This window comes from Ursus arctos, unplaced genomic scaffold, assembly GCF_023065955.2.
Source record: "Ursus arctos isolate Adak ecotype North America unplaced genomic scaffold, UrsArc2.0 scaffold_13, whole genome shotgun sequence".
Classification (NCBI taxonomy): Eukaryota; Metazoa; Chordata; class Mammalia; order Carnivora; family Ursidae; genus Ursus; species Ursus arctos.
The window spans coordinates 9,608,241-9,634,361 of record NW_026622797.1 but is presented as its reverse complement, the minus strand read 5'-3'; the positions used below and the strand labels follow the sequence as shown (position 1 = coordinate 9,634,361).

Here is a 26,121-nt window from a genome sequence, read left to right as displayed (position 1 = left end):
GGTTTGAAAATCTGGTAGTCTCTTAAGGATTTATTTTTAAGATTTTATTTTGTTCAATATGTTGATCTTTCAAACCCACACAAATTTTTACCCTGTTGTTTATGAGGTATTGGTGTTGAAGTAAGACTCTATTTTATAAACGTTGAATAAAAGTTAAGTCCCCTGAAGGTAGTTGGATGGGGTTCCGTCAGACAGAAATGGAGAGATGTCCAGACAGATCCCATCCAGATCACAGGTGTAGAGATTAGAAGGTATTCAGTGTTTCTTGGAAGTCACAGCTAGGGCTGATTGACAGCCTGTGAGCCAGGTGTTTGGCTGAGTACTACACATGTATTCTGGACATGTTTTCTCCACGAACTCTATGAGCTAGGGACTTTTCATCTGTTTTACAAATGAGGGTAATGAGACGTAGAGGATAAACAACTTGCCCAAGATCATTCTGTTTGTAAGTGGCAGAGCAAGGATTCAAAACCACATCTGTTCGGCCTCTGAGCCTCTGCTTTTTCTCTCTGCTGGGAGTACAGCATGTAAACAAGGTCCCAGGGGTACAGGGCACGTATATGCCAGGAGCAGACAGACTAAGAAAACTGGCTCTTCGAGCCAAATCAGACAGGACCTGTGGGCCAGGGTGTAGACTTTGGACTTCATTTGTAAGTAGTGGATTCATTGAAGGGTTTTCTTGTTGATGTTGTTGTTGGCAGGTGATGTGATGAGACTTGCATTTCCAGGAAATTAATCTAGCACAGGTGTGTTGAATGAACTGGTGTGGCTAGAGCCTGGGGATGCGACTTAGGTCGTAGCAACAGGAATTGAAAAAAGCTGAACACAGGAGGCCTTGCAGAGTCAGACCCAGAGGACTTGGTGCCAGATAAGATACTGTTGGAGAGAGAAGAGGCAAGGATCCCTGAGATTTTTGGCCTTTGACCTGAGAGAATGGTGGATTTATTAAAGTATGTGAGTCAGGAGGAAAGCTTCTTTGGAAAGATTAAATGAGTTTATTGTTAGATATGTTGAGCTTGAAGAACAGTAAATAATTAACCCTTCCCTGTAGGTAATGCATCAGTTTAAAAATGGAAATGCTGAGCTGGAGGTGGGAGCTGGGGATAGGCCAGCTCTCGGGACACCTCTGAGGAAAGCATGTGAAGAAGGTGTCCAGGACAGCCGGAGACATGTTGGGAAGGGAAGGAGGAGATGCCGACATTCCTCCAGGTGGGAGGGACAGGGGGCTGGGGCAGTGCAGAGACCGGGGAAGGAGAACAGGGAATGACCAAGAGAGGATGGTGGCTTCTTAATATTGAAAGTATTTTCAAAACCTGTTTTATATGTTTTAGATACAAAAAAGAATCACTGGGTAGGAAAAATAGATATAGTTTTAGATAATATGCTAGGTGTATATAAGTAAATAGGTTTTATTTTTAATCGTAGGATAGATTAAAGATTCTTTATCCATCTGATTTTTTTAAATGAAATAGTCTTCATATTTGGTAAAATAGTACTATCTTTTAAGTTGCTGTCATGGTCAAAAATGGACAAAGTTGTGGCTTAAAGTGATTTTTATTTTTATTATTTATTTAAAAATATATTTTATTTATTCATTTGAGAGAGAGAGAGAGCATGGGCAAGGAAGGGGCAGTGGGAGAAGAAGCAGCACACTCCTCGCTGAGCTGGGAGCCCAACACGGGGCTCGATCCCAGGACCCTGAGATCATGACCTGAGCCGAAGGCAAACACCCAACCATCTGAGCCACCCAGGCACCCCTTAAAGTGATTTTTAAAAAAGAATGTGCTGTCGGGGCACCTGGGTGGCTCAGTCAGTTAAGCATCCCACCCTTAGTTTAGGCTCAGGTCATGATCTCAGGATCATGGGATCAAGCCCCGAGTTGGGCTCTGCGCTGAGTTTGCTTAAGATTCTCTCTTCCTCTCCCTGTGCATGACTTCCCTCTTCCTCCCGCATACATGCTCACATTCTCCCTAAATAAATAAATAATAAATAAAGTCTTCTAAAAAAAAAAAAAGAATGTGTTATCTGGATTCAGATAGGTATTAACTAATTGAGACATGATTTATGAACTTAAGACAACTCTTATTTTTAAGGTGAAATAGTAGGACTTTGTTGAGATAATCGATTGAAAAGTGGGAATTCTAGTATAGAGTATTTTATAATTTAGTTTAACATTGTTTATCCGGAAGAACAAGGAACAAGGAACCATGAATCAGTTAGCTTTTCCTAGATAACAGGCAATCCCAAAGTTGAGTGGCTTAAACCACCATTTGTTGTCTTGCTCAGGAACCGCCAGGTTGGCTGGATGGTTCTACTGACCTGGGCTCCCTCACACGTCTGCAGTCACCCGGTGGGCAGCTGGGGGCCGAGTGCTTTAACGCGTGGTCACTCAGGTGTCTGGCGATTCCCCTGCTGAGGGTTGGCTCGCTTGGGGTGGAGCGTCCAGGAAATTGGGCCTTTTCTCTGTCATCTAGCAACCCAAGTTATTCACACAGCTCTTTTGGGAAAAGTGTGCAAAGCCTCTTGCGGTCAGACTCTGAGCTCACTGCATATTATTTTCACCTCACTTCGTTGTGTTGGCCACAGAGGTCACAAAGGACAACATAGATTCCAGAAGTGGAGGTGTCATTCTACTTCTTGACAGTCGGGGCTGCAAAACATTTTTGTCATCTGCCCCCAAGCAGAAAAGAATTATACATAGATGGCACTCTGGTCTATAGAATGGGCAACTTTTCAGTCTTGTGATCACGTTTGATTTTTCTTGTTTTTAGGTTATGTCATTTTCTGGAGTAAAGAGAAGTGTTAAGAATTTATAACTTTGAGGACACATGCATGGTTTAGTAGTCGGTTAAGCATCCAGCTCTTGGCTTTGGCTCAGGTCATGATCTCAGTGTTGTGAGATCAAGCCCTGTGTCAGGCTCCGTGCTCAGCGGGGAGTCTGCTTGGGACTCTCTCTCTCTGCCCCTCCCCCCACGCACACTCACTCACACTCTCTCCCTCTCTCTCTCAAATAAATAAACCTTTTAAGAAAAGAATTTATAACTCTGAACGGTGTTAGCTCTGTGGGAATAAAGAGCTTAACATTAATTATTTTTTCATGTATAACAAAGCAAAATTCCTGCAGGAAATTCCAATTATAATGTCTTTTTTTCTTTTCTCTTTTTGTTATAAACTTTATTAGGATGTTGGTGGAGGATGGCTGGAAGGAAGAAACAGCAAAGGAGAACGCGGGCTTGTTCCCACAGACTATGTTGAAGTAAGAACTTATTGTCCTATAGTAATTAAACTTGGTCTTTGTCACACATCTTTTTATGAATTATGGAAAGTAGCAACTTTATTTTTAATAAAAGTTTCCATTGTAAAAGTAATACCTGCTGATTAGATAGAATGTAAAAAATATATTGAAGTAGAACTAAGAAAAAATGTTACGGACAGACCCAAGCTCTGAAGAGTGACTCTAGATATTCAGGTTAAGTTCCTTCTAGGGAGAACAACTTTTAATTATTCTGAATAAATGTCACTATTTTTTCTTTGTTTATATTGTGTAATCGCTGCTGCCTGTCATACTGTTTATATTACAGAGTTCATTCACAAAGTTTAAAAAGATTTCTTTTTAAGTAGCTCTCTTTGCTCTCTCCTGGTTTGGGACCTATCTCTCAGCTTCTTCTCCCATTCCCATAGACCATAGACAGAGGGTCTTGGGTGAGCTCCTGGGAGCTATTGCCTGGTTTAAGCACTGTTCCCATAGATGCCAAGAATAGTGTTCCAGCGCCTGGAAAGAGCACCCCCCTCCCAGGGACACGCCCACTCAGCTGACAACCCCCCCCCTCTGAGCCAACCTCTTGGCGCCCCCTGCTGGCAGGTCACTCAAACTTGAGTCCTGGGTGCTTGGTCAGCTTGCCTCTCCCCCCTCAGGTGACCAGCTGAAACCAAGGTTGCCTGGTGCCTATGAATAAAATGGGAGTGAGGTCACAAACAAAGAGCCTCTGGTTCCGCTCCAGCAGAGAGGAATGAAGCCCAGGGACCTGGGGGGGGGGGGGGAGTGGTGTTTACCTGGGTGCTGTCTACCTGTTGTTCCTGATGGGAAGTTGGGGTGGGGAGTTTTGAACCCTCTGGAGAATCTGATGGATCTGTGGCCCTTCCTCGCAGAAATCTATGCATGCGCGTGCACCCCAGGCTCACCCGTGCAGCTGCAGCGGGCTCACAGGCCCCTGGACTCAGCCCACTGGTCCTGTGTTTGTGTCATGTTTTACCTCTGTGCACTGTGCAGACAGGATCCTAAACATGGACAAGAAGGAGAAAAATCTGAGGATTTAAGTTGGAGCTGGCATGAATTGCATTTTCTAGAACTCTGCATAGTTAATCTAGATGTTCAAGGGCTTACTTGCCTTTTAGGAATATAAACCCCTTTTCCACAATAGATGACAATTTTTGCTTGTGTTTAGAGACTCTAACTCTGAAATACCCCTAATCTGTGAAAATAACTGGTTTTTTCTAATATTCAGATTTTGCCCAACGATGGAAAAGACCCATTTTCTTGTGGAAATTCAGTGGCTGACCAAGCCTTCCTCGATTCTCTCTCAGCAAGTACAGCTCAAGCCAATTCGTCAGCTGCCAACAGTAACAACCAGGTGAGTCTTCCATCATCTGGCTGGACTGAGAGAGCAGCACATTTGTGACAGCTGGTGATGCGTACTAGCGGTTGCTGTTCCCTGAAAGCATAAACAAAGTAGCTGTTAGATGTCTGTGTGGCATTTCTGTTGGGCATTAACAAAGAACTTGCCTGTTAGACTGACTAAAGACTGTTTTTAAAGTTGGTTATAAGAGAGAATGCAGGGACACCTGAGTGACTCAGTCGTTAAGTGTCTGCCTTCGGCTCAGGGCATGATCCCAGGGTCCTGGAATCGAGCCTCGCATAGGGCTCCTTGCTCTGCTGGGAGCCTGCTTCTCCCTCTCCCACTCCCCCTGCTTGTGTTCCCTCTCTCGCTGGCTGTCTCTCTCTCTCTGTCAAATAAATAAATAAAATCTTAAAAAAAAAAAGAGAGAATGCAAGGTGTTCATTGAGAGTTGCTTCTAGAAGTTCGGCGTGATAAAAACACAGACCCTATAAGGCGCAGATATTCTCCCAAGCGGGGAAGGAAAGGCAGGGTCCCACACAGAGGCGATGAGTGTCAGAGCTCTGGCTGAAACAGGAGACAGTTTCTCTGACCTTGGCACGTTTCTTACGCTCTCGCCTTGCAGATGCAGCGCGGGTGAAAGTGGCCGCAAATCCAGTGCTCAGCACTTGGCACTGCTGTTGTATTGCCTCTAGGAAGCTTACAGCTGTGGGATGATTTGAGAAACCTACACTGAAATTCGACATTAATTTTAATGAACACTTACCAGTTTAGGTGACTCTGCCTAGTTCAGTGATGTTAAATGATTACCTCGGGTGAGCGGCAACAGGAAAAGTCAGAAGATGGAGATCAAAATGTTACCGCTTCCTACATCTTTAGAAACAAATGGCTTTAGGGGTTATTTCTTGATACTCTTTAACTACATAGAAGGTTTTAAATTATGTGAAGCCTCATAGTCCTGTCACTTAGTAATTATTTACTCACAGAATGTTTATATCTTAACCTTCCAGGAGAATTTGTCCAAGTGCTTTTACCATATGTTAACTGCAGATTTTATACATTTTTACGTATTTATTAAAGATTTTATTTATTTGAGAGAGCGAGCACAGCAGGGCGAGGGGCAGAGGAGAGGGACAAGCAGACTCCCCACCGAGCAGGGAGCCCGATGTGGGACTCAATCCCAGGATCCCGAGATCATGCTGAACGGACTGAGCCACCCGAGCGCCCCGATTTTATACATTTTTAAATAGCTTTTGGTGGACATCCGGAATTACATATTAGTCCAGCCCAAATATTTAAAATTCAGAGGCAAGGTGGTCACCATAGTTGAGCATTTTCCTCTGTTTTGTTACTCTAGAATACCTGAGAGCATCGGTCAGTTAAAGATTACTCAGGATAAAACAGGAAGAAGCAGTAGTCAGGCCTCACTTAACTTTCACCAGGGATTCTCTGCATGAGCGCTGCTGACGTTGGGGCCTGAGCTTTGCGTTGTGCGGTTTAGCAGCACCCCTGACCTCTGCTCCCTGCGAGCCAGTAACATCTAGTTGCCCTCAGGTGTAACCACCAAAATTATCTGCTGGCGGTGCCTGGGGGCAAAGCCAACCCAGCTGAGTCCACCGAGTTAAACAAAAACATCCATGAAATGGGTTTGCGTCGAGCAAGAGACATTTTCATAAAAGGGAACGATACTGAGATGATTTAGAATAAGGGAAGGAAACAAAAAATGGAAAAATATTCACCCCATTTTAATTCAGGGACCTACTCCAGCCACTGTCTCAGGACGGACCGAAGCATTCTGACCATAGATTCACCATCAGGCTCAAGTCTTGTTCTGTTACGAAGTAGCTTCCTCGGTATTTAAATGGAGCAACAGGAATGAGTACCATAGGTCAAAGTGGTTTTTCTTCCAAGTTATTTAGAAGAAAATAAAACCAATTTTTTGAAGGTGGAGTTTACTAATCCATTCTAACATTAAATCTAACCATATCCTTTGAAAGCAAAGAAAAAGTGAAATGAAACTAGAAGTAACAAAATGTAGAAAGCATGACCATAATTAATTAACTTCGCATTTGGATTTAATTTAAATCAAGTAAAATAAATTTTTTTTTTTTTTGAGAGAGAGAGAGAGAGAGTAGGTGGGGAAGGGCAGAGGGGGAGGGAGAGAGAGAATCCTGAGCAGGCTCCACACCCATCGCGGAGCCCAACGCGGGACTCTGTCCCACAAGCCCTGAGATCATGACCTGAGCCAAAATCGAGAGTTGGACGCTTGACCGACTGAGCCACCCAGGCGCCCCCTTCTCAAAAGTAAAAACAGTTTTAATAGCCATCTATGCTTTCAGTTATCTGGGATAGGAGAATAATTTAAATAGGCAAAATGGTGATAGGTTTATAAATACCATGAAAAATGTCATGAGTAAGAAACCAGGCAACTATCATTAATTGGTAGCTCTTAAAAATTTTGCTGTCAGGTTTACTCATTCTTTCATTCTCTGAGTGTCAATAAGAAATACAGTTTTTGTTCCGGGGATATGCCTCTTGGGATTTTCTCATTACTCTGGCAGTGTGTTCTCTCCCAGAGGTCAGTTTTATTTGGAAGGCAAGAATATCAGAGGAGCCAGCTCTGCCCTCTCCCCAGTCAGGCTACGCAGGGCGCACCCCCCTTTCCACTCTGCACACTGCTCACTTCAAATCAGTATGTGTTTGCTCCCCTTGGCGCCAATTATTTTAAATCTAGCTTTCTTCCCACGCAGGCAAGGTGCAAATAGCCAATAAACATAGGAAAATACTCATTTTTAGACTCTGCTATTAAATGGTCAGAGAATTAAAATGTTTTAATACCGACGGTGAGGAAAGGCATGTTCGGGTAGGCATTCTGATGCAAAGCTGGGGAAGGGTAAATTGATGAAGCATCTGGAGGGCAGTTTGATAACATGCATTAATATTTAAAATGCACACACTCTCTGACCCAGCAATTTACTTGCAGAGTTCCTCTTGGAACACAGCCACGTGGGCAGGAGCTTTGCCGACCATGGTGCCAGCACAGGAGGCTGGGACACACGCGTCGGGCAGGAGGGGCCTGGCCAGGCAGACCCCAGGGCAGCCACGCAGGGGGAAGCATGCTTCCTGTGGGAGCACAGTCTACATTTAGATGCACGGATGTGCACGTGTGGTTGTTTTCAGAGGCACATCAGTACGGGTGATGTTCCCTTTCCCGTGCTCACATACACACCGCAGATGCAAATTGTGTGGAATATTTATCGAAGGATCACCCAGAAATGAATTCTCAATGTTTTCTTACTCAAATACAGATTTTAAGTTGCATGAGGACCGCTATTGGCAGTACCTTTAGAAAAGAAGAGTCGTTTTTAGTGGTTCACATTAGTTTCACTATTAGTGATCTCTGTGGGATTTTACAGCCTCAACGGCGATTCTCGTGGGCGGCAGTGCCACCAGCCTCCTTCAAAGACGTGTGGACAGTTGCCCTCGTCCTGATTTGCACCCAGTTATCGGTGTTTAAATTACACCACTGCCCTGATTGTGAAAAGCTTCTCACTGTAGACCTTTATGAACCTCTTCCATGGCTGCCTCTGTGGATTGCACGTTCATTAAAGGTTCTATGAACCCAGATGCTTCATCCGAAGGTTTCCGAGAGCTTTCTTTTTCTGTCTTCGTTAAGTACTGGCAAGATCTACCAACCTGGGACAAACTGCCTCTCTGTTTATTGCGCCACATCCCAGTTTCCCGGGAGTCTCTGGTTTCCTGCTTCCCGCTTCCTCATCCCCTGCCGCCCGCTCTGCCCCCCGGGGTGGGACGGGGTCGCAGGTGCACCTGAGCTTGGCGGTCAGACCCGGTGTGACAGATGGGCTGCACTGTATGAGCTTCCGGAACTGGAGGATTAGACCCCTTGTAGGAAGTGCTGTCAACACATGGAGACATTTCATAAATACTTTTCTTTCTTGTCTCACCTCTCCTCTTCTCCGAGGGATGTTCTCGGTGCCTTACCCTGGTTCGTTCCAGACTTTCTCCCTCTCCTCCAACCACGGAGATGTCTCTCCAGTCTTGAATTTTCTCTTCAGTTTGCCCCATTTCTGGCTTCTTGTTGACCGTCTCTATCTGCCTCTCCCTTCTGTCCCTCAGACGCAGCATGAGCAGATCACTCATTTCCCCCAAAAAGTGGTTTCTCTTTCTCACTTTCCCGTATCTTTTCTCGGGAATGTTCTTACTGCCCTCCTTTCATTCCTCTGTGAGACCCTCACCGAGATGGTTATCAACGGGCATGGACTGGGAAAGGGCCAGAAAACCCTGGCTTCTCATCGCAGGACTCACACTTCTATGTGACTCAGGGTCAGCGCCCTCGCTTCTGCGCCTCTGGTTCCTCATATGGAAACTCCCATAGGATATGGTAGGAACGCATGAACAGAGAGACGGTTCCAAAGTGGTTAGAGCAGTACTTGGTACTCAGCAGGGACTTCTTAATTGTTCGTTTTAGTATCCTAGATACCACTGCCTCTAAAATAAGACAGTAAGTATGCCAGTATGCTTGAGAAACTCTAGGGGCTCCCCCGTTGCCTCCTGAACCAAGAGACCAATTCTATATGTCAAGAGAGCGGTCTGTGGAGCAGGTGGTCACTATCCTGTCGGTAATCAGGCAGACTTGGGACAACGCACAGTAGGGAAATTGTGTAAGAAAGTCATCTGCACTTGAGGTGTGACTAGATACTTTTCCAGCCTCAGTTGTATTTCTTTGATTCCCCAACATGGCTCCATCCTTACTTTATCCTTCCTTGTGTAGTGGGCTCCAGGCAAACTGGCTCTTCTCCATATATGCCCTGTGCTAGCCCCCTTTCTTTTTGTATCTTTTGCTCTTTCGTCTAAGAATGATAGAATGACTCTTTCTGTCTTTCAAGTCTGCCCGGCCCCCAAGGTTCAGCTCAAATACTGCACCCCTTATGAAGTGTTGTTTTGTCTTTCCTTCTCTAGATTCCCTTAGCGCTATGTGTGACTCTTATCACAAATTATTTGTAAACTTGCAAGCTTGGTGAGAAGCAGAGATTTTGTCTTATTTTTTTCTATTCCCATAACCTATAAGAGGCCTTGCTCCATAATAGAGTGTTCTGCACATGTTGGAATGATTTTTTATTCTTTCATAAATACAGAAGAAGGTATTTTATGGTGGAAAGTGTTATGAGATTTACTGATTTCAACCCGAATTCTGTCAAGGGAGGTTGTATTATTCTCAACATTGACTCTAGGACTAGGAGCCATCGTAATGCCTCATTCTACCATCTGCTGGTTTACCCAATCCAAAATAGTTCATTCAAATAAAAAAAAAAAATAGTTCATTCCCTTACAGGAATCCACTGGGATTGTTAATTATTTTTTTTAGCCATTTAGATATTAAATGCTCAAAGTTAAGTGGGTATTTAGGGAAATGACATCTTTTTATTCAGAGATTTTTCAGTGTAATGGTATTTGTTACGAAGGATTTTTAATTGGTTAAGGGATAAAGAAGGCGATAGTAATTTTATGTTGAAACTACATTTTGCTTTCTCATTTCTCAAAAAAATCCATTTTTAGGCCATTTTGTAATTCATTTAAAACTAAATCAGTAAAAGAATGTCTCACATGGGTATTAAGTTTGCTTATTTCATCATCTCAAATAAGATCTGTAATGCCATAGACATCTCACAATTGCTTATTGAGATTTCCTCTTTACAAAACCCTATTGGAAATGTTCTCTCTGTCTCCCCACCCCCATATGAGTCCGTTTTAATGGGTTACAGGCTTTGTAAGGAAGGCTATAGGCATCTGTTCAAAGGATTTGCTGACATTTTTCTCCAGAACTGCATCAGGCTAGCGGTACTCACTTTCTGTGCTATTTTGATCACAGATCCTTGGTTTGTATAAGACCACTTTATGCATCTAGGGAACCTTTCCAAAAGTACATGCCGTGACGTTCGTTGTCGAGGGTGGTTTGTCGTTGTTTGTTTTCGTCTAACAGGAAACAGGAGACAAAAGGGAAGGGTCTGTTTTGTTTTTTACCTGCACATTGCTTTGATGAAGGGCCAGCGAGCATTGTTATAACCTAGCCTATCATGAGAAGTGTCCGTAAACCCATCTCTCATAGACTTTTATTAGATCCTTCTGGAAGCTACTTGTAGCATCATCCTGTTTGGGACATAAAGCTACCTATTTTAAGACTTTGTGCGAACAAAATAAGTCAACTCTCTGAACTAATACAAATATTTCCCACTTCTTAAGACAAATTAATAAAATATTTCATTTTCTGTATTTAAAAAATAAATACCTGGAGCTGACATCTGTGGGTTCAGAAGGTGAATTAACAAAGGGTTTGTTAAACCAGTTAAACTTTTTAGGTCATTTCACATCAGTACAAACAGCTTTAATTGGTTCTTGTGATGTAGCCTCCTTTTTTTTAAAGAATGTACAAGTTTTATATTCTGAACAGTGCTTTAGTGGTTAGTAGAGGTTCATCTGAATTAAATGAATTATAATTAGATAATGTCCTTTGAGCAAAAGATCTATAAGGAACAAAACAGGCACTTTTACAAATTCTTCTACATTCTGAGTAGAAATGGCTGGGCTCTCTCCGTGAGAGAATTCTCTACCCTCTGTAGGCCCTTTTGAAAAAGAGTTAAATCTTCATCAGAAACTGTTGAAATGTTCTTTGGCATCACGGTGTTTGCCTTCTGTCCCTACTTCCTAATGCAGTCGGCACACGGTCATTACACGTCTGGTGAAGGAGAAACGTCAGAGAAAGACTTTGGTGCCGTAGTCGTGCAGATGAGTTGTCAAAGTAAAAGAAGAAAAAAGACAAACAGCCTCAGCCTTCACGGAGCAAGCAACTTTCTTCTCATTCCTGTTGCATATCCCTGGACAGAGTCTTGGCCTGGAAGTTTCTAGTTGCAAAATTCCTTCCTTCCATCTTTGCTTCCAAGCAGGAGATCGTTCATGAGGGTGTAGTGGAATGAGAGGCCTTGACAGGAAAGCCAACTAACAAACAGAACGGATAGGGCGGGACGGAGGCACAGCAAGAACTCCCCTGTGTGGTGACAAGGGGAACCTTCGAATGCTTCCACAGCCTCTCCCCCAAGGTAACCGTGTAGAAGGCAGAGAGCCCGTGATTCAGGACTCCTCTTACCTGGCAGACTGATCAGACCAAGTGGTCTTCATTGACCTGTATTGATTGGAGCGTCTCCTCTAAGGAACCAGGTGGGCAGCTGGAGGCGTGACCACTCATCAGTTTCTTTTGAGCCGTTGTATGTCCTTTGTACTCGTGTTTGCTGGTTTGGTAGAAAGCCAGACAGAAAGCAACCTTAATGAAATACGTGTTATCTTTTCCATTAGTTCTCAGACCTCAGTTACCCTCAACATCCATCCAGCCGAGTGTAGGAAACAGCGGCACATTAGAGAAACAGTGACATCGTTACCCTTCTCTGCATCTTGTCCCAGTAGCTCCCGTGTGGCTACTCTCGTGATGTGTGCATTCAAAGTTGTCCTTCTCAGACTGCATCTTGGCTGCTTACTAGGAGACCAGTGGATGAGTCAGATCTTACCACTATTACCCAAAGTAGGAGTTGGCTTCTTACTGGTCCAGGTCCTCCGAAGATGTCCTATAAGAAGCAAAATACAGCAAAATATAACAAAACCAGAACATATCATTTTTGTGAACTAGTGTTTTTATTTTCTTTAAAAATAATTGTTAGGAAGAACTCTTTATTATTATAGAAGCAGTACATATACACTGTAGAATATTAGAAAACTCAGGCTGGCCAAAGAAAAGCATCACATCCCTACCGTGCACTACTGGTTACACCGTGACATGTGCCTTATTTTCCCTGCTGAACATGGTTATCCACGTGTACACCCATACGATGAGACACATACAGTATATACTGTTTTAACCTTTTAAAAGTTGATGATCCTTTTCAGTAAATTTTCATCTTACATAATATCCAACTTTACTTTTCCCAGCAGACCCCAGAATGTCCTTTACAGCTTGTTTAGGAACTGGCGTTCAGTGTAGGGCCGAACATTATGTCTGGTTATGTCCACTCTGTTCCTCACACGTCTCCTTTTTTTCCAGAACAGCCCCTACTGTTTTATTCTTGGCCGGTTTTCCTGTAGAATTCCTGTCTCTTGGGTTTGTCAGATGGCTCCTTTGGTATTGTCCAAGTTGTTCCTCTGTCCTACTTATAAATTGGAAGTTGTACCTAAAGCCTCCAAGGATTCAAAGTGAACATTCTGGGCCAGAATATACCACAGGGATCTCGTATATTCTTGCTACATCACATCAGAAGACGCAGCTGATCAGCCCACCGTCACTAATCAGAATGATGTCGGGCCAGGCTGATGGCAGTCTTCTGCTTTCACTGTCTAGTTACGTTTTCTCCTTGTGACCAGAGGGTAATCTGTCTGGTGTTAATTCAGTGCTATTAACCATTCACCTAATGGTTTGCCACCAGTTGATAATCCTTGCCTGAATCAATAAAGCGATTTCTTCCATGGTTACTGAGGTGGCTTTCTTCTGTAAAATAGCCCTTTTCTTTTATCGTTGAGCTAGTTAGCTCCCTTGGAAAACAGTTTCTACTGGAATTCGGTAGAGATGTCCAATTCTTTCCCCTCAACTGCCAGTTTTCCGGGTAAGAAGTTGCTTTAATAGTTAGTTGCCTCAAGGTGTGACAGATGAGTTTCCCTGTCCGTTTTTTTGGTATTGCTGTGGACCCGTGGGTTTGCACTGATCCAGTGTGTTCCCATTGGCATGGGTTTTTCATTTTTACACTTAAAATTATCACCCCCTGGAAGCCAATTCAAAATGTTTCCTCTGTCTCATCAATATCTGGGAGCTTTCTTGCTCTTAAATATTACTGCTCATTCTGTTACCTGTGTCATTACTGGGTCAGCTTTGATTGATTGGTTTTTCTCTTGTTATGGCTCATATTTTTCTGCTGCTTTTCATGCCTGGTGATTTTTTTTTTATCAGAAGCCAGACTTGGTGATTTTTACCTTGTTACATGCTGGGTACTTTCATATTCCTGTAAATATTTTGGGGTCTTCTTCCGGCATGGGGTAGGTTACTTAGAAACAGTGTAATCCTTTCACATTATTTTTAAGCTTTTTCAAATGGGACCAGAGCAACATTTAGTCTAGGGGTATTTTTGCTTCTCTGCTGAGGCAAACCCCTTTTTTAATAGTGTACCTGATGCCCTGTGACTCAGGAGGTTTTCTATGCTGGCTGGTGATAACGATGCTGTGTGAGAGATGGATACTTAATCCTTTCATGTGGTTCAGTCACTAGTACAAGCCCAAGACCTGGGGTCCCCCTTTGCGGGTCTGCAGAGGGCCCTCTCCTCTTTGACACTCTGCCCTGGGCTCCCCCTTCTGTCTCCGCAGTTCACAGGGACCACTGGTCTTGGTGTGGTTTCCTTATCCCTGATCCGTGGCCTGAAAAGTCTCTCTAGTTGGGATCAGGTCCTTTATTGCCTGGGGTCCGAATTGGGAAATGGTTTTGTGTATTTTGTCTGTTCTTTTTTTTAATAGTTTTAGTTTAAAGTGGAAAACTGGATCATCTTGATAGCCTACTTTGTGTATTAAGTGATTTCTAGAGTCAAGTTTCTCACATCTAGAAAATGGAAATAATACCACCAACTTCCTTAACAAGAGAGTTGTACCTGAAAAGTGCATCGTCATGACACCATGTGAATGTTCTAGTAATGACTTCTCTACTGGAGAGTTGCAGAGCTGGGACTCAAAGCCTGGGAACGGGCTCCGCAGCTGTGCTCCTGACAACAGTGCCGGTTTGGCCATTGATTAGCTTCATGGGAGTGTATCCGTTACCTGTTGTCACGGGGACGCTGCATACCGAGCCATGAGAGCCTCGGAGCACACACCAGAGACCTTTGCTCCTACGTGCATGGCCTGGCTGCTCCTGCCCTCACCTGGGCTTGCTGGCTTTCACTGTGACCCCGTGCCTCGTCGTGTCAGCTAGGTGGCTTTGCTCATCTCATGTGCCTGGTGGCTTTGAGAACACGGGTTCAACATCTTAACAATTTGAAAAGCTTGGCTTTGTGTTTCCTGTGGAGTTTCTTTCATTGGCTGTGTGGCTTGCATGATGTTTGTTCCATTCCTTCCGTGCTGCTTATGATTATTTTTGGCACTTCAGTAACACCGCCATGTGCCCCCAGCAGTCTCCAGAATACGCCTTGACAGTAGCCCACTCCTACACAGCCGGGGCTCTGCTTTTGCACGTAATGTTTGTGAATGAGGAGCATGCTAGAATTTTCTGGTGAGGTTAGCCCTGCACGAAATTGCTGTTTCTGTTTAAAAGCTTTGGTACGCTCTCTCTTCCTCCACTTACTGAGCGCCCTTTTTGTTTGAAGGTGGATGTTTTGGCTCAGATTGGCTGTATTGAAAGTCTCAGCCAGTCACCACCTTCTTCATCTTCTCCTTCTCCTTCTCCTACCATAAATAAGGTAAAATTCAAACTTGAATGCAAGAGGAACTAAACATTTAAAACCCCTTGAAGTAGCCCTTTTCCCCAAGGGAGGTGATTGTTTCAGGTGAAGGATCTTACCAAAGGCCTTCTTGGGGCGTGGGGACCTAGGGGTGGAATAAGTAGGAATTGGAAGGGCAGCTGGGATTTGCACCTCGGGGAGCTTGTCACCGAGACTTAATTGATGATCTATTCCATGGGCAGCCAGAGCTAATGAGGGGTTCTTAATCATGTGGTTGCCAGAGTCAAGAGCTGTTTGGAACCGTAAAGGGAAGGCAAGGAAGAGGATGAAGACCTTCAGAAGGAGAGAGGAAGGAAAGCCAGAAAAAGGGAGAAAAGAGGCCGCTCTGAGTTTGAAGCCTTGGCTCAGGAGCAGAATGGGTTGTTTGGCCAAATGCCTGCATTTGGGGGTGGGGAGGGGGCACAAGGGTTACTGGGATTGAGGGCAAAGGAGTCAGAGGCCACAGAGTCATTAAACCAGGTCATCGTAGCAGGTTGTTACAGGAGTGGTTGGGCTGGCATCTAGCACCCAGAAAATGTAGTGCCAAATGCCCCAAGAAGGGATATTGGGGGTTGGAAACAGAGAAGTCAGAGGCCAATGCATGGCAAGGGGGGTTCAGAGAAAGAACGAGACAGACTGTGTAAGCTGGTTACTAGTTGTTGGTAGTAGAGGAGGGGCCCTGGAAGTCAGTAAAGGCCATCTGAGAGTGAGAGAGAGAGGTCAGTGATCAAAGCTGGAGAGATGTCCAGTGGGCCAGGCTTTGAAAGATTTATCAGCAGGAGTCACCTTGAAACAAGATAGCATGTCCCAGGAAAAACAACAAAGAAGCAGATAATTACTAGATGTGCCTACAAGGATTTTATAACCTAGGTAGGAGCTGAGATCATATAGGTGACGAAATAACGTAGGAATTACTACAAGCAATGTATGAACAAAGTTTTATTTCTTTTTACCCAAATTAAATTTTTAATAAATTTCTTATAAATTTCATTGATTTATTTTTAAATTTAAGTATAATTTGCATGAAGTGTTATTTTAGTTTCAGATACAATGATTCAGCAATTCTGTGCATTTCCTAGTGTTCATCTTGATAAGTATACTCTTAATCCCCTTCACATGGCTCACCCACCTCCCCTCTGGTAACCACCAGTTTGTTCTTTGTATTTAAGAGTCTTTTTTTCTTTGTCTCTTTTTCCCTTTGTTAATTTTCTTTTCCCTTAAATTCTGTATATGTGTGAAATCATATGGTATTTGTCTTTCTCTGACTTAATTCACTTAGTATTATGTTAAGGTCCATCCATGTTGTTCAGATGGCAAAAACATTCTTTTTTATGGCTGAGTAATATTCGTGTGTGTGTATGTGTGTGTGGTCTTTATCCATTCATCTATGGTGACCACGTGAGCTCTTGTAAATAATGGCTCTTGTAAATAATGCCGCAGTAAACATAGGGGTGCATGTATCTTTTCAAATTAGTGTTTTCATTTAAACACAGTAGTTTTCAAAGGAACTGTCTTTTTTTTTTTTTTTTTAAAGGATACTTGCCCCGAATAGTTCACATGATTATCCCAGATGTCGATGAAAATCTTTCTCTGCTAACATTTATAGTCTTACTGTCACGGCAATGCTGAGCTTCCCTCTTCCTGTCCTATGTTATAACCCTCTGTTCCTTTTCAGTTTCCTTCATGTAACTCCCACCAGCCTTTCTGAATCTGATGCAGGCTGCCTGCTTTCGAATTCTAGCCTGAGGTTTCCCAGCTGGAAAGAGGCAGAGCCAGAATTTCAGCCTGGCAGCCTGACCAGAAGCCGTGCCCCTGACTGTGCCGCCCCCAGCCTGTCATTTTCTTTGTGTGGCCCACTCAGTCAGGACTTGATGGAAATACGAGACAAATGAATGTCTGTACTTCCTGCCCTCTTATATCCAAAATTTCTGTACTTTTTGAAGTTCTTATTCTGAAAATAAAACCTCGTAGTTTAGAGTTTGGAGGGCACAGAGTATATATTGTTGAGTATAACTCCCCTCCTTAAAACCAGAGAGGAAGGGATTCCCCTAAATGAGGCGTGCATGTCAGGCCCTTCGCACGACTGCCTTCTTTTATAGTACATTCTAGAGCGCCTCGTATCGCCAGGTAAGCTGCATATCCGAGAAAGTCACAGGCATCTGGATGAAATGTCCTTCTGCTGTTAATATTTGACCTAGAGCAAAATCCCTAGTAACTTCACCCTTTTTCTTGAAGGTATAAGAGATGTTTGAATGGAATCATACCTGCACTCCATTTTCTATGGTTCTGGTGTGTCTGTCAGTGAAGAATTAAAAAAAAAAAAAAAAGGCCAACCACGATAGTATTCTAGAACATTAAATATATTAGACAGTTTGGGTAACTTTCTTGCAAATTCCCCTCTCTTTCTTTTGTTCTTTTTTTTCTTTTTTTTAACTAACACCCGTTCTTTTTTTGTTTTTTGGGGTTTTTTGTGTGTGTGTGTGTGTGTGTGTGTGTGTGTGAAAGATGACTCAAAGGGGAAATTGTGCTATTCCATGTTCTTAGATAAAGAGATTCAAGATTGAAAGTGTTTGTTTTTTTAAAGGCACTATATGTTTTCCCTGAATTTATCTGTAAGTTTAAGGTAATACAGGTGAAAATCAACACATTTTTCAAAATTTGACATTCTAATGCAAAAGTTTAGACTGTTTTACTTTTTTTATTTTATTTTTTTATTTTTTAAAGATTTTATTTATCTTTGACAGAGCACAAGCAGGGGGGAGCGGCAGGGAGAGGGAGAAGCAGGCTCCTGCCGAGCAGAGAGCCCGACATGGGGCTCAATCCCAGGACCCTGGGATCATGACCTGAGCCAGAGGCAGATGTTTGACCAGCTGAGCTACCCAGGCCCCCCTGGATTGTTTTACTTTTAAAATATTAAGCTGATGCTAAAGTTCATGTGTAAAAATAAACCGATAAAAGATTTATGCTAAAGTACTAATGCTCTTCTATCTAGTGGGCTCACAAGTCACTTGGTACTTGTACAAATGGATTCCTAGGAGACAAGAAAGTCCAGAAATAGGCCCAAGTCCAGCATACGAGTAAGGTGAAATTTCAGTTCAGTGGGGGAAAGATGGATTTTTCAGTAAATGGTGTTAGGCCAACAGACTGACTACAAGAAAAAATTAAGTCAGATTCCCACATTATTTCCTCCACCAAAGTAAATTCCAGGCAAATCAAAGATTTAAAGTTTTAAAATCAAGGAAATAAAACCCAGAAAACTGTGGTTGCCTCAAGTGGGCGGTGCAGGGTGAGAAGTGGGCTGCAGGTTTTCTCACTGTTAACAGTCCTTGAAATCAGGTGTCATGTATTGCCTTTTCCAAAATTTTATTTATGTTACTAATAATTGAGCTATAAAATTACTTAAAGGAATAATGGGAAAAAATATTTGAAAATTAATTTGGAGTATGGCAGCCCCTTTTATGCGTGGCAGAACCCGTTGGCAAGGCGGTGGGAGCGTAGGAATGGAACTGTCGAATGGAACTGTACAGTCTCTTTGGAAAGCAGCTTGACAAAATCTATCAGCTGAAAAAGCCCATTCTCATTAGCACACCAGTTTCTCTTCTGGGGATTTCACGTAGTTGTATTGGACACGTGGGGAAGGATGTACAAGGAGTGCACTGCAGCATTATTTACGGTAGCAAAACATGGACCACACGCTACGTGAGCATCAGCATATGCTGGTGGAGCTATGGGAGTTAAATGTGGTTGAAGGACACAGAGCCACGGGGACGACCATGTCACCTGTACGTGCTGATGGACCACAGAGAACGTGTCAGGCCACAAAGTAAAAAAACAAAACAAAAAACAAAAAAAAAACCGAACACAAGTGCAGAGTGCAAATGTAAAAGGACCTCTGTGCACGGGATGTTTGATGAAGTATATAGAAGTACTTGTCTAGAGAGAATGAGTGGCAGGCATATTTTTTTAAAGGGCATATTCTTTTTTTAGCAGCCCTACTATATTCTGTTGTTATGTGGTTCCTCCTGAATTGAGTAATGCTTTCGAGAAGTCACAAATATTCTTTCTCCTTTCTTTACCCCTAACAACAGGTCAGCAGTGGCAGTGACCCCTGGTCAGCCTGGAGTGCTTCCAAATCTGGAAACTGGGACAGCACGGATGGCTGGGGGGCCAAGACAGAGGGGGCCGCAGCCCAAAGAAACACCTCCAATAACTGGGACACTGCCTTTGGTCACCCGCAGGCCTACCAAGGACCAGGTGAGGAGGAGGGCTCTGCTGGTGATCGGGCCCCCCCGGAAAGTGGGGAGGGCATCCAGGTTAAAAATAGAATTTAATCAAAGGAGCGCTCTCAGGTGCTCTTGTCACTAATAGCAAACCTAGATTTCTGGACCCAAATGTGGGTAGTCGTTAATTATAATCTCTAGTCCCAGCTCCATGATCTGTCGCAGAGTCTCGAACGCTTGCCGGGGCCAGGTTCATAAGGCAGGAGAGCAGAGGTCCCGTGGCCGCAGGAGATGGAAGGGGCAGCCCTCCTGTCGCCGGCAGATTGATGCCATTGCAGGAGACCCAGTTCATAGTCCTGGTCCTCCATGGTGACAGAGACTGGCCATCTCCGTTTTAGTGTCATCTTCCCACTTTAAAATCTTAGCAGCTGACACATATTTGTTTTAAAACCTTAGGCCCCAAAAAATGTGTGTACAGATCGAGTATGATTTATCACCTGCTCGTTTATGACTTCTGACTTTACGGTTTTTTTCTTTTCCTTAACTACCTGTTTTAATGGAAATACAGAGGCAAAAGAGGAACTTGTAGACGGGGAAACAATTTGGGAATTAAGAAAAAGGGTATTTATGTCTGTTCTGAAATTAAATAAAAAGAGATCCGCCCCTCATTTTTTTATGACCCATGTATGAGCACATCACACGGAGAATCGAATGTGCTAGTGTCGGGACTTGTACGCAGAGGGCATGAAGGGCTCAGGTTCCCACTCGTAGCCCAGGAGCCACAGGCCAGTGGAAGGGCTGTGACCTGACAGCTGACCCCTAGTTCTGTACCAGCTCGGCCCACATCCTTCTAGTACATTCTATTCTTTTTTGTTTTCATTTTGGCATTTGTCTCTTGGCTTCTCTTGGTGGCCCCCCTAAGGCAGACTTCCCAGGGCATTTTTCTGCCTAATAGTAAAAGGACATGTGAGGCCATCAGGGTGGGAGACAGAGGCCCAGACGGCAGGAGGAGGAAGGAGGGGGGAAAGCTGGCAGCAGCGGATGTACAGATGGAGACCTCTGTTCGAATAGGAGGCTGTAGGTACTGTTAACACCCCCTTGTCTGATTTCTTCTCTTCCCCTTCCTCCTCCCCTCACCTGTATTATCATTGGTGTTAAAGAATTCCTGGGAGGGGCGCCTGGGTGGCACAGCGGTTAAGCGTCTGCCTTCGGCTCAGGGCGTGATCCTGGTGTTACGGGATCGAGCCCCACATCAGGCTCCTCTGCTATGAGCCTGCTTCTTCTTCTCCCACTCCCCCTGCTTGTGTTCCCTCTCTCGCTGGCTGTCTCTATCTCTGTCGAATAAATAAATAAAATCTTTAAAAAAAAAAAAAAAAAAAAAAAAAGAATTCCTGGGAGGCCTGGGTGGCCCAGTCAGTTAAGCGTCCGCTCAGGTCATGATCCCAGGGTCCTGGGATTGAGTCCCACATCGGGCTTCTTGCTCAGCAGGGAGCCTGCTTCTCCCTCCGCCTGCCACTCCCCCTGCTTGTGCACGCACATGCTTGCTCGCTCACTCTCTCTAAAAAATAAATAAAATCTTTAAAAAAAAAAAAAAAGAATTCCTTTTCAAAGATCCGTTATCTGCCCTTCATCCTTCCTCCCCAATATATGTGACTGAAAGGGTATTCGATCTGCCAGTTGGCGAGTTTATAAAGCGGGAGTTGTGTGCCGGCCTTGGCTTGTGTCTCGAGGAGCTGCTCCTAGTCTGCACTTACCTGAAGCTACTTACACCGACAGTCTCCTCATTTCCGCCTTGTCTGTTGCACTAAGAGGCGGACCCGGGTTGGAGCCCTGGCACTGACTGGAGAGCCCGCACTGCACGTCTGCGTTACGATCCCGTGCCACACGTCTCTCCTTTTGTTTTGATTGGCTAACGCAGTCACTAGTCACTATCAGAAAATGAGGTCGTCTCATTTTTATTTTGTTTTTCTCCTCTGGCGATCTTCTGTGCCCACCCCTAGCCACCGGTGATGACGACGAGTGGGACGAAGACTGGGACGACCCCAAGTCGGCCGCTCCCTACTTCAAGGATTCGGAGTCGGCCGAAGCCGGGGGTGCTCAGCGGGGCAACAGCCGAGCCGCCGCCTCGTCCATGAAGCTGCCCCTCAACAAGTAGGTGGAAAGGGCGTCGGGGAGCGCGAGCTCCACGCAGGCGGACGGGAGGCTCAAGGAGGCTTTCCTCTTTTCAGTATCTGTGAAGTTTGGGGTGTCATTTGATCATTTCTGTTTGGATCTTAGCTTTAGAAGCTTATTGAAAGAATTTTTTTTTCATTTTTAAAGTGAAATATTTGTTCTGTTTAATGATCTGCCAAACACTGTTTATACCTCTGTCAACTCCGTGGCACATTGAGGTCTCACTGCTGACGTCACAGGGAAGCTAAAAAAAAAAAAATAATAGTAACTCTCCTTTAAATGTTTTCCTGTTTGTTGATCACTTACTGTGGGCCAGGCGTTGTGCAGAGTGGGTCCCATGCGCTGGCATGTGACCCTCGTACCCGTTTGTGGTACACAGACTCTGTTTCACTGTGGGAAGAACTGAAGCCGGAGACGTTACGTGAGTGTCCAGGCTTGCGCAGGTGGAAGTGATCTAGTCAGGATCCCAGTCAGCCCCTCAGTCTCTCAGCTCCTATGCCTAGTATGTTGTAAGGCTTTGTTTTCACTTAGATTTCTCTGAGATTTAAAACCACAAGAGTTGGCAACAGTCCTTGTAGGTACAGTGTCCGACAGGGAAGCCTGTGGGAGGGGGTGAGTGTGGACAGAGCACCCTGGGATTCCCCGGGGGACAGTCCTGTGTGAGTCTGCAGTTCACACAGTAGAGCTCGAAGGAGACACAATTTATGATTTCTCTAGGAACCCTCAAATACTCTTCTTACAGCAGTGTGCTTAGTAGAGTTTTTCTAAAATTACTACCACTGTTTCTCCGTGTTCCAAGTCCATGATTCAAAGCAGGGAAGAATGTTAAATCTTTGTCTGGAAACAGTGGTGAACAGAATGTTTGCTGTGTACCTGGATGACAAGGTCTAGGTCTAGATCTACTCACGGAAGTCTGAGTCACACCGGTTCCCCTCAGTATGTTTACGTAGCATCAGGTGATTAGATGAGCTGGCTTTTAGCGACATGTTCTTCCTACTTCTCTGTCCACTTTCTTCCGTTATGTATTTTCATGCTCAATTGCATGCATAATAAATTCATATTGACTCTATCCTATTTCTTACAGTGGAAGGTGAAGTTCTCAGTGTAGTCTGCAGTGATGCAAACTAGCATGTTCTTTAAACCTAGATACTAGCTCATCGAAACTACCATGAAGTATCTCTCAGCCCCATTTTGACAATGAGAAGCACAGACTGCAGCCCGTGTGTGGCCGAGCGTTCCTGGCTGGTTAGGGAGGCTCTGCCTTGTGCCCAGGCACCTGACCCTGCTTTCCCTTACCTCCCCGTGCCCCACGCTGTCCTGCTCTCCTCTGCTGTATGATCTTGGGGAAGTGGGGTGACCCCTTTGAGTCTCAGTTTCTGCATCTCTGAAGTGAAGGGGCTGGCTTTAATTTAAAATTCTCTCTACTCGAAAGTTTCAGTTCTGGCTGAAACCAAATCAGAGGAGCCCTAATTTGACCCGGAACCTCTGAGGCATCCCGCTGTCTATCTCTGGTGCTGAAAGCTGTTTAAAATCCTATGGTTCTTTTTTATTATTATTATTTAACTAGATGGATATATAAATGACTCACTTATAACAGTCGTAAAAATTTTTTGAAGTATTAACATTTTTCAGCAGTTAATCCATTTTCTATGACAGCTGTATTCCAGTCATGGAACATAAACCTTATGCTAGAGGAGATTAGAAATTTAAGTGTACTCGAGCATTATAAGAATCCGTCTTGATAATACTGAAAGAATTAAAAATTGCACTGCTGTTCAGTACGTATTAAATGAGTAGGCCCTAGAGGTTTGCTGTGAACCGTAAGAATACCAAAGGAGATGTGAAATGGGACCTGTGCATTCAGGAGATTACAGTCTAGTCAAGGACTTGTCACTCTGTGTAATCCCCACATTTTTCCATCAATATTTTCTAGCAAAAGTATAGGTTCTTTAATAAAACTGTTCCAGATTAGTCCATTAAGCATTTAGTGTTTTCCCGTAACTCCTCTAGTTCCTGGAAATACAAATACTTTCTCTAAGGTACTTTTAGTCTCCTGTAATGTGTAAATGGATTATGGTGATTAACCATGATAAATTATATAGCAGAAGTAGGCTCAGAATGTTGAAGAAGCCCAGAGAGAACTGTACCTGAGGCTGTGGGGAATACTTTCAAAGAGATGATGGCATAATTAGAGATAACTTTAATTTATGAATATATATACTAGGCTCTTTATGTAACTCTTTCATTTAATTCCCTCATTTCTTTAATTTCCTTATCATCTTAAAAGGCAGGTCGTACTGGTCCCATTCTTCACACAAGGAGACTGGAGCTCTAAAGGTCACATAGCTAGTAATTGTTGGAGTTGGAATTCAAACCCAAGACCATCCAGCTCCTAGACCCCTCTCTGTTCTGTCTTGTATGAACTGTGTTTAAAGAATGTCTAGGGAAAGAGGATTGAGGTAAGTCATGTGAGGATGAAGGAAAAGACAGGCCCCTGAGACCATCACATTGGCCTTTAATTTGGTATATGAATGAAATGGTAGAGTAGCTGGTTTTTTTGTAGGAATAATATTTCTTTTTCTATTGTAGGTATTTTGCTTTCTGAGGATTTTTTTTTTCCTGGTTATTAAAAGAAATTCTAAAACCCAGATTAATCTTGTCCTCTTTAGAGGTAATGCTCTGGATGGCTGTATGTTTATTCCAGCTTTTCTTCAATTTTAGAATGTTTGGGGTCTCTTTACTAAGGAGAAGACTGGTTTTCTTTTGTGTCTCATAAGCCAGTTCTGAAGACGATTCTAAAAGAAAATGGCACAAGTGCTTATGAACAGACAGCTTCTTTGGGATAATTGTGGCCTCCTGGAGGGAGTATGTTGAAAGGCAGCTTTAATTTGGATATAGGAGTGCTGGCGTGTGGCCACCGCTCCATGCGTTCAACTCAAATGGCTCTGCTTCTCCCCCCGTGCCCTGGGGGACAATTTTCTAGGCTGCCCTTCACTCTTCGTGGGGTGATAGAGTGTTTCCAATCCAGTTAAGCAAATGGAGTACCCATAAATATCACACCTTCTGGAGTCAAACTGTTCTCTTACCAGATAAAGCTTAATTAAATGACTAATTGGCCATTGAACAATCTGATTACGTTAGGTTTCATTTACCAGTTTCCTAGTCCTGGTACATCTGAAAGGCAGAACAAGGTTGAAACTGTTGTATTAAGTAAATGTGGACGAGAGTTGCAGAATTCTATAAGGAAAGACAGAAGGCTCACGGGCGTTCATCTTCATGACTAGATTTCCTGGATTTGCAAAACCTGGAATGGAACAGTATTTGTTGGCCAAGCAACTAGCAAAACCCAAAGAGAAAATTCCTATCATTGTAAGTTTGTTCATATTTGTTTGTTTGCTTTGTTTCTAATTAAGCTCTTTTATAATACCTTAAAGCTAAGAGGGTTATTAGTTTTCTGCAGGGTATTTTTAACACATTTAATGCTCCAAATAACTGACGATATGTATTAGTATTGTAAGAGTACTAAAGGTAATTAGCATAAAGTAATGCCTGTCGTTATATTTAGAAATTTTTTAATTTTTACCTCTAAGACTATTAGTAATTGAACCAACCACATTTATAGTATATATTCTTTTAATAATTTTCCTTCTCTAAAGTGTGTTGAAGTATCTTTTCCATGCTGTCTTCCTACTAACTCTGTATATTTAGCTTATAAACCCAATTCAGATATTTAGGTTTCTACCCTGGCAAAGTACATGCATATTATCCAAGCAAGAGGCCCTTTCCGCTCCGCTGGTAACAGTCTTTCCTCCACTAAACCAGCTGTCGCGTCACCATAAGGAGCGAGCAAATAAAAGCTAGGCGTTAGTGACACCATGAAGAATCTCTCTTAGAATAACTTGATTATTACGTAACATAACATATAACAAGACACAGGCTCTCTGGTTTCACCCGAATGTTGATTGCTGATAGATTTTCTGCCTAATAAGCATTATCTAGTGTTACATTTCCAGATGAATTCTGGAGAAGAGAACTCTGGCTATCTTTTGACCCTATAGACAACCCTCTAACTGTAGGATGGGCACAGGGTTGGGGGAGAGTCTTAAGTGTAATCACCATAGGCCCAAATAAGGATGAGGAAACATCTGGTCTTATTCCATAATCTCTAGGTCCTGGGAAACTTGATAAAATGCAAAAATGATACTGGATTTTTAAAATTATTATTACTTGTTCCTACATCTTTGAAAAGCTTGAAATCTTAGAAACTCCAGAAAAAAGGGCTGTGACCAAGAGCCCCTTTCCTCCTTTTTCCCCTCAAAGCAAATTTGGGGTAATTATCTTCTGAGGGGTTAAAGATTATCTTAATTTTTGAATTTTTTTCTTCAGACTTTTTAGTAAATACTGAGCATGGATTATTGTTCTTTTCACTAAGTTTAAAACCGTGCAGGACTAAAAGCCCTCAAAGTGGACTTTATCACAGGCGCCGACAGTGTTGTAGCTAAAGCACCCCAGCGTCGGAGCTGTCCCGTAAGTGTTACGTAGACCCGGCCACGGACCGCGTAAGCAAGCCCGCCTGCGCAGGCTCCTTGCACGGAAAGG

The 26,121-nt window shown here is 43.4% G+C and overlaps 1 protein-coding gene across 2 annotated transcripts in view; it reads left to right on the top strand.

Moving 5' to 3' along the window:
• Nucleotides 1-26,121, top strand: part of SNX9 (sorting nexin 9) — a 108,252-nt gene that overhangs the window by 49,555 nt on the left and 32,576 nt on the right. Inside the window, exons 3-8 of one of the 2 annotated variants that reach the window (XM_057310922.1) lie at nt 3,182-3,256; nt 4,506-4,631; nt 15,017-15,109; nt 19,219-19,384; nt 21,351-21,501; nt 24,807-24,891. In XM_057310922.1, the coding sequence (XP_057166905.1) occupies nt 3,182-3,256; nt 4,506-4,631; nt 15,017-15,109; nt 19,219-19,384; nt 21,351-21,501; nt 24,807-24,891 (696 nt within the window). The remainder of the gene's footprint in view (nt 1-3,181; nt 3,257-4,505; nt 4,632-15,016; nt 15,110-19,218; nt 19,385-21,350; nt 21,502-24,806; nt 24,892-26,121) is intronic. The other variant, XM_026505136.4, reaches the window with a different exon arrangement.